Source organism: Callithrix jacchus, chromosome 8 (genome assembly GCF_049354715.1).
Source record: "Callithrix jacchus isolate 240 chromosome 8, calJac240_pri, whole genome shotgun sequence".
NCBI lineage: Eukaryota > Metazoa > Chordata > Mammalia > Primates > Cebidae > Callithrix > Callithrix jacchus.
Window position 1 is genome coordinate 54960475 of NC_133509.1, and position 13430 is coordinate 54973904.

The 13430-nt window shown below is 39.5% G+C and overlaps 2 protein-coding genes across 2 annotated transcripts; both read left to right on the forward strand.

Annotated features, from left to right (window-relative positions):
• Window positions 1-688: 688 nt before the first annotated feature.
• OR11H6 (olfactory receptor family 11 subfamily H member 6) lies at window positions 689-1844 on the forward strand. The gene has a single exon (XM_035259950.2). It carries the CDS (start codon window positions 753-755, stop codon window positions 1674-1676), a length of 924 nt encoding a protein of 307 aa, XP_035115841.2. The 5' UTR covers window positions 689-752; the 3' UTR covers window positions 1677-1844.
• A 4521-nt stretch (window positions 1845-6365) lies between these two features.
• LOC100399112 (olfactory receptor 11H7) lies at window positions 6366-9685 on the forward strand. The gene has a single exon (XM_017976958.5). It carries the CDS (start codon window positions 6458-6460, stop codon window positions 7313-7315), a length of 858 nt encoding a protein of 285 aa, XP_017832447.4. The 5' UTR covers window positions 6366-6457; the 3' UTR covers window positions 7316-9685.
• Window positions 9686-13430: the final 3745 nt, after the last annotated feature.

Genomic DNA, 13430 nt, shown 5'->3' on the forward strand with positions numbered 1-13430 from the left:
TAAAGGAGACAAAGCTGGCTCACCATAAAGAAGGGCTTTGGGAGAACTAGAGCTCCTCAGAAGAAAAAGCAGCTGGATTATTCATCAAATCCAGATGCCACCAGGGAGAACGTGATCTAGAAGGAACTACATATGTAGCTTTCAAACCATTTTATAGATTCCTAAGGGTTCTGCAGCTCCTCCCTGAGAGTAGCAAAAGGAAGGGAGCTGAAGACTCCCCAAAGTTTTATTCCATCTGCTCTTTATTGGACTTCTACATATGAAGCTCTAAGAAGGCAATTTAATATAGTAGTTATTTTTCTTCAGATTTATATTCAATTTTGCTTTAAAGTAAAAGAATGTGTCCAAAGTTTATATTTATATGTAGAGTATCTAAGGGGCAATGATTTGACCATTAAACATGAAATATTACTGAGACTCAGGGTTATAGAAACATGTGAAATGAAATGTGATTTGTTCCAAGCCAGTCTCCAAAGAGGCCAGTGTATCTAGGCGATTCTTGTTTTGTACGTATATTTAAGTGAACCCTTCAAATCTCTTTGAACTTCAGTCACCCTGTCTGTGAAAGAGAAGGGTAAAGAATACCTCCTTGCAGCAAAAAGAGTCATTAGGAAGATGAAATGAGACAATGTATATAAAAATGTTTAGTACATCATCCAGCATGAGTTAGCAAAATCTCCAAATGTTCCTTATTATTCATTCTTTGATTACTTCTGCTTTTCTAACAGCTTTGGGACCCCCAGAACAGAACAATGCATTTTGTGACTGAGTTTGTCCTCCTGGGTTTCCATGGTCAACGAGAGATGCAGAGCTGCTTCTTCTCATTCATCCTTGTTCTCTATCTCCTGGCACTGCTAGGAAATGGAGCAATCGTCTGTGCAGTGAAATGTGACAGGCGGCTCCACACACACATGTACATCCTCTTGGGAAACTTTGCCTTTCAAGAGAGCTGGTACATTTCCTCCACTGTCCCAAACATGCTAGTCAATATCCTCTCTGAGACTAAAACCATCTCCTTCTCTGGCTGCTTCCTGCAATTCTATTTCTTTTTTTCATTGGGTACAACAGAGTGTTTCTTCTTATCACTTATGGCTTATGATCGGTATCTGGCCATCTGTCGCCCATTACACTATCCCTCCATCATGACTGGGAAGTTCTGTGTAATTCTGGTCTGTGTATGCTGGGTAGGCAGATTTCTCTGCTATCCAATCCCCATTGTTCTGATCTCCCAACTTCCCTTCTGTGGGCCCAACATCATTGACCATTTTGTGTGTGACCCAGGCCCATTGTTTGCACTGGCCTGCATCTCTGCTCCTTCCACTGAGCTTATCTGTTACACCTTCAACTCGATGATTATCTTTGGGCCCTTCCTCTCCATGTTGGGGTCTTATACTCTGGTCATCAGAGCTGTGCTTCGTATTCCCTCTGCTGCTGGTCGAACTAAAGCTTTCTCCACATGTGGATCCCACCTAATGGTGGTGTCTCTATTCTATGGAACACTTATGGTGATGTATGTGAGCCCAACATCAGGGAATTCAGCAGGAATGCAGAAGATCATCACTCTGGTATACTCCGCAATGATTCCACTCTTAAACCCCCTTATCTACAGTCTCCGGAGCAAAGACATGAAAGATGCTCTGAAGAGAGTCCTGCAGTTAACAGTTAGCCAAAACTGAGATATCTCTGAAAAAGAAGCCAAATTGGTCACCTCTGATTTTAACTTTTTTTAACTATAGAGAGTAGCTTTAGTAGTATATTCTGGCTCACCCTCAGGTACAGACTTATTTTCACAGTTTCTTAGCAGTTCAAGTTCAGCTCATGAATTATAAATACCAATGCTCAATAAAACATTTTAAACATATGTGGCCTCACTGAGTAGTTATGTGGTGGGTGGGTGCATATATACATATATTATTTTTCTGTGATATATCTTCGCTAGTTTTTTTTTTAAAGACCTTAACAGCAAAATGTATTTATTTGAATAGAAGTTCAACATAGTCTTGAAAGATAAAGTAAGGACACTGCTTGAGCAGACATAATCTAACTATGGTACAGAGGTAGCATATACCAGAAAGATGTACACTCATTGTTATAATAGACCCACGTTAAATCATTATATAAATTATTTTCCAGTGCAGAGAAAAACTAAGAAGTCTGTTTGGGGACATTAATATTCTTGAAGCCATGGTTTAAATTTTGCTCTTTTATCTTGAACAGAAGAATTCTTTATTACCTTAAAAATAGGATATATTATAAACAGCCTACTATAACTTCAAATAAAACTGTTTTCTCATAAATACATCACGTTACAGTTGAAATTAAGGACATGCCCGATCTTACCGCGATGCAATGTTCTTTTTCATTCAGAAATTTCCATGAAGTCGCTAGTTTTAATCTTAGCTGACAGAAGAAATCAGTTGCATATGTACCCAAGCCTTTCAAAAAAGTGAGATCTGGCTAAGCACAGTGGCTCATGCCTGTAATCCCAGCACTTTGGGAGGCCAAGGCTGGAGGATCACCTAAGATCAGGAGTTCAAGACAAGCCTGGGCAACGTGATAAAATCCTGTCTCTACTAAAAATATAAAATTAAGCCAGGCATGATGGTGCACACCTATAATCCCAGCTACTGAAAAGGCTAAGGCATGAGAATTTCTCAAACCTGGGAGGCGAAGGTTGCAGTGAGCTGATATTATGCCACTCCCCCACAGCCTGCATGATAGAGAAAGACTGCATCTCAAAAAAAAAAAAAAGTGAAATCTTTTCAATTCAGAAAAAATTTTTTTTTCTGAAATGGAGTTTCACTCTTGTTGCCCAGGCTGGAGTGCAATGGCACAGTCTCAGCTCACTGCTCCACCAGCAGTTCTCCACCCCCCAGGTTCAAGTAATCCTCTTGCCTCAGCCTCCCAAGTAACTGGGATTACAGGTACCCACCAACACATCTGCTTATTTTTGTATATTTAGTAGACACGGGGTCATTTTTGTATTTTTAGTACAGACAGGGTTTCACCATGTTGGCCAAGCTGATCTCAAACTCCTGACCTCAGTGATCCACCAGCCTTGGCCTCACATAGTTCTGGGATTACAGGCATGAGCCACCATGCCCTGCCAGAAAATAAACATTCTTAAAGAATATTTGTGTGTCAAGAGGCCACCAGAAAAAACCTAGTAATAGACATCTTTCATTGTTTGAGGGTGTATTTCACACCAAGAACAGAACATGCTTTAAACCTCTATGCTTCGTACCTCTATCCCTTAGAGAGGAAAACCAAACTTTTTGCCATTCAAAGCCTTCAGTCAATAGACTGGCCCATTCAGTTTTTTCTCCTAGCACAAGCTTTGCACTTCATGATGATCAGTACTCAAACATATTTAGTCCCAACTGGGTATCTTTACTCACAGTACTTCCTCTCTAAATTAGTTGTGACAACCCCAATATCACTTATAATATGGAACAATGCCCTAAACATATTTTTATTTGTACCCAGCAGTTTCCATGTCAAATTGGCACCACAGGAACACATTTAATCTAGGGCTTTACCTATTCCATAGCATAAAACCACACGCTGTTTGGGCACAAACTTAAGGAGATCATGGGGTTTCCTCAGAGTTAATATAACACATTATTTTTAATAATCCCTATAGGAAATGTTAACAAAAATATCAATTAAACCCCAGGCAAGATGTATAAAGTTCCCTAGGGACAGCACAGAAAGTTACAGAATCACTGGAACATGAAGAGACACCTGAGAATTCTCCACAGTGGCTCAATTGCGGCATAAATTAAGACCAACGCATAGTTTCGACACCCTCAATGAGAAACAAACCACTAGAATCTTAGGGTACAAGAAAAATGAAATAAGCCACTGGTGAAGCTCTCACCCAGGACTTCCATATTAGAGCCAATGAAGGAGAGAGTCCTTGTGGCCCCAGCTCCAGGCTCTCTACAAGATGATCTAGGAAAGCTTCCTGGTATGCTGGTATGTAGAAGATGTCTTCTTTGTTGGGCGTTGCTGCTGTTATACACCACAGATGGACTACTCACCTATACATTTGTTCATTCCACATGCTCCAGAGATTGAGTATCAAAGAATATTGGTTTGTCTTTCAGCTCAAAAACCAAAAGGAAAAAAAAAATCCCTCAGAGAGTTTAGATCTCCATGCAATTCACACTTTCCAAAATAAATGGACTAGTTATCACAGGTCTTTCCCTTCTCAGGAAGTGCCTGAGGCACCAGAAATGCTATGACTTTTGTAGAGATTTTGAGCTTAATAGTATGGAACTAGCTTTATCCACTGGGACTAAAACCTAAAGAAAACTGAATTTTTTTTTAATCTTCTCTCTCAGTTTTCCTCTGTCCATTCCATTACTTGCCCTGCACCTTCAGAAGTGATATTTAAAAAGAAGAAAGAATAAAAATCAAATCAATGTTTTTGAGGACTAAGATCTCACATAGATTTAGTGACTAATATATTAGAAATTGTTTCTTACAAGTATGTTGGAAATTATCTGTGAAATTTATTTACCATGCTTTCCCTATGGCTAATACTTTTTCTGCAAGGTTATTGTTTGTTGTTTTCAATGTCAATGAAAGTAGTCTACGCTTAAAGAAACAGCTCAGACTTGTGCATTTTGATTTGGGGTCAAAGTCTGTGAATCTGAGTTCAAAATCATGTTGTTTCTTCTCTGTTCCAAGGACAAGTGGCTGCTCTCTGCATCACTGCTTTCTCGTCTCGTTGAGGAGAGTGGTTTCCTGCTTGGAAAGGAGGAGAATATATAGAGAACCCATAGAGGGAAACCATTCTTTCATGATGTCTTACAAAAATGACCCTCAATGTAGGTTTAGCTTAGTTCTTCATAATCATCCTAGTTTTAAAAATTAAAAATTACTGATCCCCATCTTGCAGTTTCTTTCTTTCTGGCTTCTTGTCCACCAGACTACCACCTTCTGCAAAACCAGCTCTATGAAAAGGTTTATGTTTCCTTCTAACATAGTAGATTCATAGTTCACCTTGTGCATTACTAACTTGTGGGGCTGCAACAGCTGTATGATCATAAATGTATTTCTTATTTAATATAACCTCACTGAATAGGAGGGGTTTTTTATTTGATTATGTTCAGAGAGTACTATAAATATTATATATATACATACACACACATACATATTGTGTGTATGTATATATATATTTATATATAAAATGCATATATCACTTCTATCAAATACTATATATGTGCTACTTTTGAGAAAAATCTAAGACAACTTATCTTCTTATCAATCAAAAAAGTTAAAGGTATCTTGTTAAAATTTTTCTGAAGAGTCCCCTATGTTAAAGCTATCATTTACTCTTTTTTTGGAGTTCTATTTGATTCTTGAAAATATGTCTTCTTTGGTGGTGGTGTTCTAAAGAAAACAAACCAAATTTTGGAAAATGAGTAAATAATTATTTTTGAAATAACATCTTTGATTCTCTTATATCTTTTTTTGAATACTTGGAGGTTTTTTTTTTACATATACTAAAGAAAGATCTAAATAGTGAATTTTTAAGAAAATTCTAGCAAAAGTAATGAGGAGCTTTAGAAGAAAATATCTCAGTAACTGTAGTTTTATTCTCTAAAATATCTTATGTTATCTTTAATGAAATATTTATTTTTAAATGCATATGGAACATGATAAATTATAATGTAAAATTAATCACCAGGAAATAAATAATTATGACATTTTATTGCTAAAAGCAAGTGATTAAATACCAAATTGCAAATAAGCTGTAGTACAACATAAATGTCTCTAACTAGGAAAAAGCAAAATATATAACGAATTTTATCATCTAAATATCCTGGTTGATTTTCTCTTGGTATCACTAAAAAGAAAAGTTGGAAGGAAATAAATACTCCTAAAATAAAAATAGCTGCAGAAAGAAAGTATATGAAATAATGTCAAATCACAAACTACTCAAAGCTGTCAAAAGTCTCAGATTTGAATATATTTAAAGTGATGGCATGTGTCTTCATATTTTGAAGTGAAGGGCACTAAGTAATTGCTATATATGAACATCTTTTACTGAAAAACAAATTAGATATAAAACAAACCATTTTTGCCTCTATTTCAAGAATTTTTTTTATATCAAAAGATGAAATGATTTTTGTCCATTGCCACAGAAAATTCAAACAGCCTGGACTTTACAAGAATCAGAGCCAAAGGACTCATTCAAGAAAGATAAATCAGGGTTTGCTTAAGAATTTTTTTAGAATATCCAGTATATTCACCTGAAAGAGTCAAACGCCTTATCCCCCCCAAAAAAGCTTCAAGATGCCTTATCAGCAAAGCAAGTTGTCATTGCCTATCTGTGTTCTCTCCACAGTCTGGGGGAACCACTAATAACTCACACATATCTACTGTGACACAGTTTGTCTTGCTGGGCTTTCCTGGTCCCTGGAAAATTCGGATCATCTTTTTCTCAATGATTTTGTTGACCTACATCTTGACTCTGACTGGGAATATGGCCATCATCTGTGCAGTGAGGTGGGACCACCGGCTCCATACACCTATGTACATATTCCTGGCCAACTTCTCCTTCCTAGAGATCTGGTATGTGACCTGCACAGTCCCCAACATGCTGGTAAATATTTTTTCCAAAACCAAGACCATATCCTTCTCTGGATGCTTCACTCAGTTCTACTTCTTCTTTTCCCTGGGCACAACTGAATGCTTCTTCCTCTGTGTCATGGCTTATGATCGGTACCTGGCCATCTGCCACCCTCTTCGCTATCCCTCCATCATGACTGGTCAGTTCTGTGCCATTTTGGTATCTCTTTGTTGGCTCATTGGTTTCCTTGGACATTCAATTTCCATTTTCCTCATTTCTCAACTACCTTTCTGTGGTCCCAACATCATTGATCATTTTCTGTGTGATGTGGACCCACTGATGGCATTGTCCTGTGCCCCTACTTACATCATAGAGCATGTGTTCCATTCTGTGAGCTCTCTTTTCATCATCCTCACCATGGTGTACATCCTTGGGTCCTATACCTTAGTACTCAGAACTGTGCTTCAGATTCCTTCTTCAGCTGGATGGCAAAAGGCCTTCTCTACCTGTGGATCGCACTTGGTTGTGGTGTCTCTGTTCTATGGAACCATAATGGTGATGTATGTGAGTCCCACATCTGGCAACTCAGTTGCTATGCATAAGGTTATCACACTAATATATTCTGTGGTAACACCTGTCTTAAACCCTCTCATCTACAGCCTTCGCAACAAGGACATGAAATATGCCCTCTATCGTGTCTTCTGTGCAATGAGAATTATCCAGAGCTCATGAATAGGTTTTTTTTTTATAACTCAGTAACTCTCTAGGCAATTGGAAGAATAATCCTCATCTTTTAACACAAACTGACTTGGTTTTATTCATGGTCATCACAGTCCTTTTGTACAAGCAAAACTTTTCATGTATCTAATCATATTCTGATGAGCTTCTAGTTTCAGAAACGTGTTCCATGGGAGCAAGTTGGCCCCAACATATGGTAAAAATAACCCTTAAAAATCTTAATATCTATTTCCAGAAAGGCTTTTACTTTGGTGTGCAGTCTCTAAGCCACACAATTTTGCTAAAACATGAATCAAATTGATTGTTTGCTAACATAGTTGTCTATCACTTCTTTAAAAAAGACACAATAGGCCTGTTGTGCTGGATGTTTGGTGACACATCACTGTATACACTAAGATACACTTAGAGATTGTAAATTCAGTTTCACAATTCTTAATTCATCATCCTCATCAACAGTGTACCAGGGGAGGCTGGAAATTAGATTTACAGAGAGTTTTAGTACGCAGTCCTGCTAAGTTAAGTGAGGGTCACATCAAAAGAACCACTTAGAGGGCTTGACCCTGTCCCCTGAAATCTGAAGGACACCTTGACTGTCCTTGATTTGTACCTGGAAAAAATGTAAAGACTGTGAAAGAGATGACTCTGGAAAAGAGTAAAAAGAGATGGGCTACAGCAGGAACAAACTAAACTCCCACCCATAACAGAACAAATATAGAATACCCACATTTGACCTAGTTAGACCCTATGAGAAGTAACCTTCTTGTGCTGTCTTAAAAGGAACCCTACCCAAAAGTGCTACTTGGAAAAGTAAGGCCATTTAAAAAGTAAGTCTATACAGAGTAGGTCACCCAAATCCAGGGTTAAAAGAAGTCATATGGAGTCAGCCAGTGAAGCACTGCCCACATCAGAGAACCTGCAGTTTGGAGAGCCCACCTCAAAAAAAGAAAATATTTCATGAAAAAAACATTTAGACTATTGTTAAGCCAATAAGGCAACAATATCTAAGTCAAGAAAAAGACTTTCTGCCTTTACTTCTTTCCCACCCCAAACCTAGAGTAACCAGAGTCAGCAGAGTAATGTAGGAAAAGAGAAATGAAAGGTCAGAGGGAAAGAAGCAGATCAAGCCTAAATCAGATCCAGTTTAGAGGAATGAGTTTTAATTTGGATAAAAAAAATAAAATTTTAGTTTTCGACTATACAGTCAGACTTCAGTTATCTATGGGTCCCACATTCATGGATTCAACCAACCTCAGATTAAAAATATTTGGGGGAAAAATGTATCTTTACTGAACATGTACAAATTTTTTTCTTGTCACCATTCCCTAAATAATATGGTATAACAGCTATTTACATTGCATTTGTATATACATAACCTAGAGATGATTTAAAGTATATGGGAGGAGGTTACAGTGAGCTATGATTGTGCCACTGCACTTCAGCCCTAGCAACAGACCCTGTCTCTAAAAAAATAAAAAATAAAATAACATATAATGAAGGATATGCAATAAAGTGTGGGTGATATGAAAATACGACACCATTCTACATAAGGAACTTGAGCTTGTGGATTATGGTATCCACAGGGGGTCCTGAAACCAATCCCTCATGTCTACTGAGAAACAAATGTACTAGAATTCCTAAATGGCCTGGAAAAGGAGGTCATATGTTAAAAATAAAAGTGGTTATAAAAGCTACCATCCCAGGATAGTAACCATAGGTGGAAATAAATCACACATCAGAAAGTGTTTACAATAGACATGGTGGGGGAAAAGCAAGCTCCTTTATATTTATATCCTACCAAGTACAAATCATTCAATAAAATAGTTGTAGCTACAAATGTTTAAATGTTGCTGTAGCCTAAGAGAGGAAGAAAGCTCCTACCTGAAAGACTGAGGGACTCTCCTGGAAAGCCCCCTTAGACAAGTGGAAAACACTATGTATGCTTCAGGGTGGGTAGAAGGGCCTAAAAAAATGGGGAAATGGGCTATGTGTGTTGGCTCACACCTGTAATCCCAGCACTTTGGGAGGCCAAGGCGGGTAGATCATGAGATCAGGAATTCGAGACCAGCCTGGTCAATATGATGAAACCCTGTCTCTACTAAAAACACAAAAATTAGCCAGGCATGGAGGCACGTGCCTGTAATTCCAGCTACTTGGGAATCTAAGGCAGGAGAATCACTTGAACCTGGGAGTCAGACGTTGCAGTGAGCAGAGATCACACCACTGTACTCCAGCCTGGGCAACAGGCGAGACTCCTTCTCAAAAAAAACAGGCAGAGGCGGGGGGTGCTTCAGCCGGGGGTGGTGGCTCACACCTGTAATCCTAGCACTTTGGGAGGCTGAGGTGGGAAGATCACAAGGTCAGGAGTTCGAGACCAGCCTGGCCAATATGGTGAAAACCCACCTCTACTAAAATACAAAATGAGCTGGGCATGGTGGTGCATGCCTGTAATCCCAGCTACTTAGGAGGCTGAGGCAGAAGAATCACTTTAACCCGGGAGGCAGAAGTTGCCGTGAGCCAAGATCTTGACACTGCACTACAGCCTGGTGACAGAGTGAGACTGTCTCAAAAAAAATAAAAAGGTAATCGAATTAGAAAATCTGCTTAGGATGGTACTAAATATAAGGTTGAACTACCAATCACAGTTTTGCCTTCAGTCAGCCCTAATATTTCAGTGGCTCAGCTAAACTCATTAGTTGAAAAGGGGCAGCAAATATTTTGTATTACTCTAAATAACTCAAAGCATCCTACTGCTACAACTTATTAGATGTCAAATATGTAGCATCACCTGTCAAAAACCTATTCTTTTGTTAATATTCAGCTTGGATATGACTTCCATCCAAAAGCCATTCTCACATCCCCAACCTATACTGCATTTCTCTTCTTGATATATATAGAATACACAAGCTTATATTCCAATTACTGTAACTAAAGACTATGAGGTCCGTTATGTGTTGGTGTCTCTTCCCCTAGACAATTAGGCTTTTGAAGATAAGAACAGTGTCAGGGGAGAATCCAAGATAGCCGAATAGGAACAGCTCCAGAGTGCAGTTCCCAGCAAGAACAATGCAGAGGGTGAGTGCTCATCACATTTCCAAACAAGTTTGCACTGAACACAGACCAGGAGATTCCCAGGCCAAAAAGCGCTATGAGTTTTCAGCACAGCTGGTGCAGCAGGTTGGTGCACAGAAACTCACACAAATCTGGGCAGTCAGCCATTTCAACTGGTGCCTGGAATGCCTGGGAGACAGAGCCACCCATTCAACTGAAAGGGAGGGGGCTGAGACAGGGAGTCAGTCGATGTGGCTAGGCAGGTACCACCCCCACAAAACAAGCAATCTGAAATGCTCTGGATTGAGAGTTTCGCAGCAAGCACAGCTGGACCTGGGACAGTCCAGCTCAGTGAGGGGGATGGGCATCTGCCACTACTGAGGCAGTCCACCAATACCAAGGCAGTTCACACAGCACCTGGGCAGAGCCTGTGGCAGCTCAGCAACACCTCTGCTGGCAGACTGTGACTAGACTACTCCATGTGTGGCAGGGCATCTCTGAAAAAAGGCAGCAGCATGTCAGACACATATAAATAAAGCCGACCTTCCTAGGTCAGAGCACCTGAGAGAAGAGGTGGTTATGAGTTCCTCTGCAACAGAAGCAAAGGGACCTGCCCATCAGGTCTGCACAGAACAACAAAGCTCCCAGTACAGCACTTGAGCTCCTGTAAGGGACAGACTGTCTCCCCAAGCACCTCCCCGTCCCCCATATACCCAAAGAGATACCTCATAAAAGAGAGCTCAGGCTGACATCTGGTGGGTACCCTTCTGGGATGAAGATAACAGAAGACGAAACCAGCAGCAACCCTTACTGCTCTGCAGCCCCCGTGGGTGATCCCCAGGCAAGCAGGGTCTGGAGTGGACCTCCAGTAGTCCTGCAGCAGAGGGGCCTGTTAGAAGGAAAACTAAGAAACAGTAAGAAAATAACTTCAACATCATCAAAAAGAATGTCCACTCAGTGACCCCATCTGAAAGTCACCAATTACAAAGAACACAGGTAGATAAAGCCACTTAGACAGGAGGAACCCAGCACAAAAAGGATGAAAACGCGAAAAACCAGAATGCCTCTCCTCCTCCAAGGGACCACAACTTCTCATCAGCTAGGGATCAAAGATGGATGGAGAATGAATCTGATGAACTAACAGAAACAGGCTTCAGAAGGTGGGTAATAACAAACTTCTCAGAGCTGAAAGAACACGAGCTAACCCAATGCAAAGAAACTAAGAACCTAGAAAAAGGGTTAGCTGAGATGCTAACTAGAATAAACAGCTTAGAGAAGAATATAAACAACTTGATGGAGCTGAAAAACACAGCACAAGAACTTAGCAAAGCATATACAAGTTTCAATAGCCAAATAGACCAAGCAGAAGAAAGGATATCAGAGATTGAATATCAACTCAATGAAATAAAATGAGAAGGCAAGAATAGAGAAAAAGAGCAAAAAGAAATGAACGAAGCCTCCAAGAAATATGGGATTACATGAGAATACCTAATCTATGTTTTATTGGATGTACCTGAATGTGACAGAGAGAATGAATCCAAGATGCAAAACACTTTTCAGGATATTATCCAGGAGAACATCCCCAATCTAGCAAGGCAGGCCAACATTCAAGTCCAGGAAATACAGAGAACACCACAAAGATATTCCTCAAGAAGAGCAACCCCAAGGCACATAATCATCAGATTCACCAGGGTTGAAATGTAGGAAAAAATGCTAAGGGAAGCCAGAGAGAAAGATCAGATTACACACAAAGGGAAACCCATCAGACTCACAGTAGATCTCTCCACAGAAACCCTACAAGACAGAAGAGAGTGGGGACCAATATTCAACATCCTTAAAGAAAAGAACTTTCAACCTAGACTTTCATATCCAGCCAAACTAAGCTTCACAAGCTAAGGAAAGATAAAATCCTTTATGGACAAGCAATTGCTGAGAGATTTTGTCACCACCAGGCCTGCCTTACAAGAGCTCCTGAAAGAAGCACTAAAAAAGAAAAGGAACAACCAGTACCAGCCACTCCAAAAACATATCAAACGGTAAAGACCATTGACACAATGAAGAAAATGCATCAACTAATGGGCAAAACATTCAGCCAGCATCAAAATGGCAATATCAAATTCACACATAACAATATTAACCTTAAATGTAAATGCGCTAAATTCCCCAATCAAAAGACAAAGACTGGCAAATTGGATAAAAAGTCAAGACCCACCGGTATGCTATATTCAGGAAACCCATCTCATGTGCAAGGACACACATGGGCTCAAAATAAAGGGATGAAGGAAGATTTGTCAAGCAAATGAAGAGCCAAAAAAAGCAGGACTTGCAATCCTAGTCTCTGATAAAATAGACTTTAAAGCAACAAATATCAAAAGAGACAAAGAAGGACATTACATAATGGTAAAAGGATCAATGCATCAAGAAGAGCTAATGATCCTAAATATCTATGCACCCAATACAGGAGCATCTGGATATATAAAGCAAGTTCTTAATGACCTACAAAGAGACTTAGACTCCCACACAATAATAGTGGGAGACTTTAACACTCCACTGTCAATGTTAGACAGATCAATAAGACAGAAAATTAACAAGGATATCCAAGACTTGAACTCAGATCTGGACCAAGTGGACCTAATAGACATCTACAGAACTCTCCACCCCAAATCCATAGAATATACATTCTTCTCAGCACCGCATTGCCCCTACTCTAAAATTGCCCACATAATTGGAAGTAAATCACTCCTCAGCAAATGCAAAAGAATGGAAATCATAATAAACAGTCTCTCAGACCACAGGGCAAATAAATTAGAACTCAGAATTAAGAAATTAACTCAGAACCACATAACATCATGGAAACTGAACAACCTGCTCCTGAATGTCAACCAGATGAACAATGAAATAAAGGCAGAAGTAAAGATGTTCTTTGAAACCAACAAGAACGAAGACACAATGAACCAGAATCTCTGGGACATATTTAAAGCAGTGTCTAGAAGGAAATTTATAGCAATAAATGCCCACCAGAGAAGCGAGGAAAGATCAAAAATCAACACCCTATCATCAG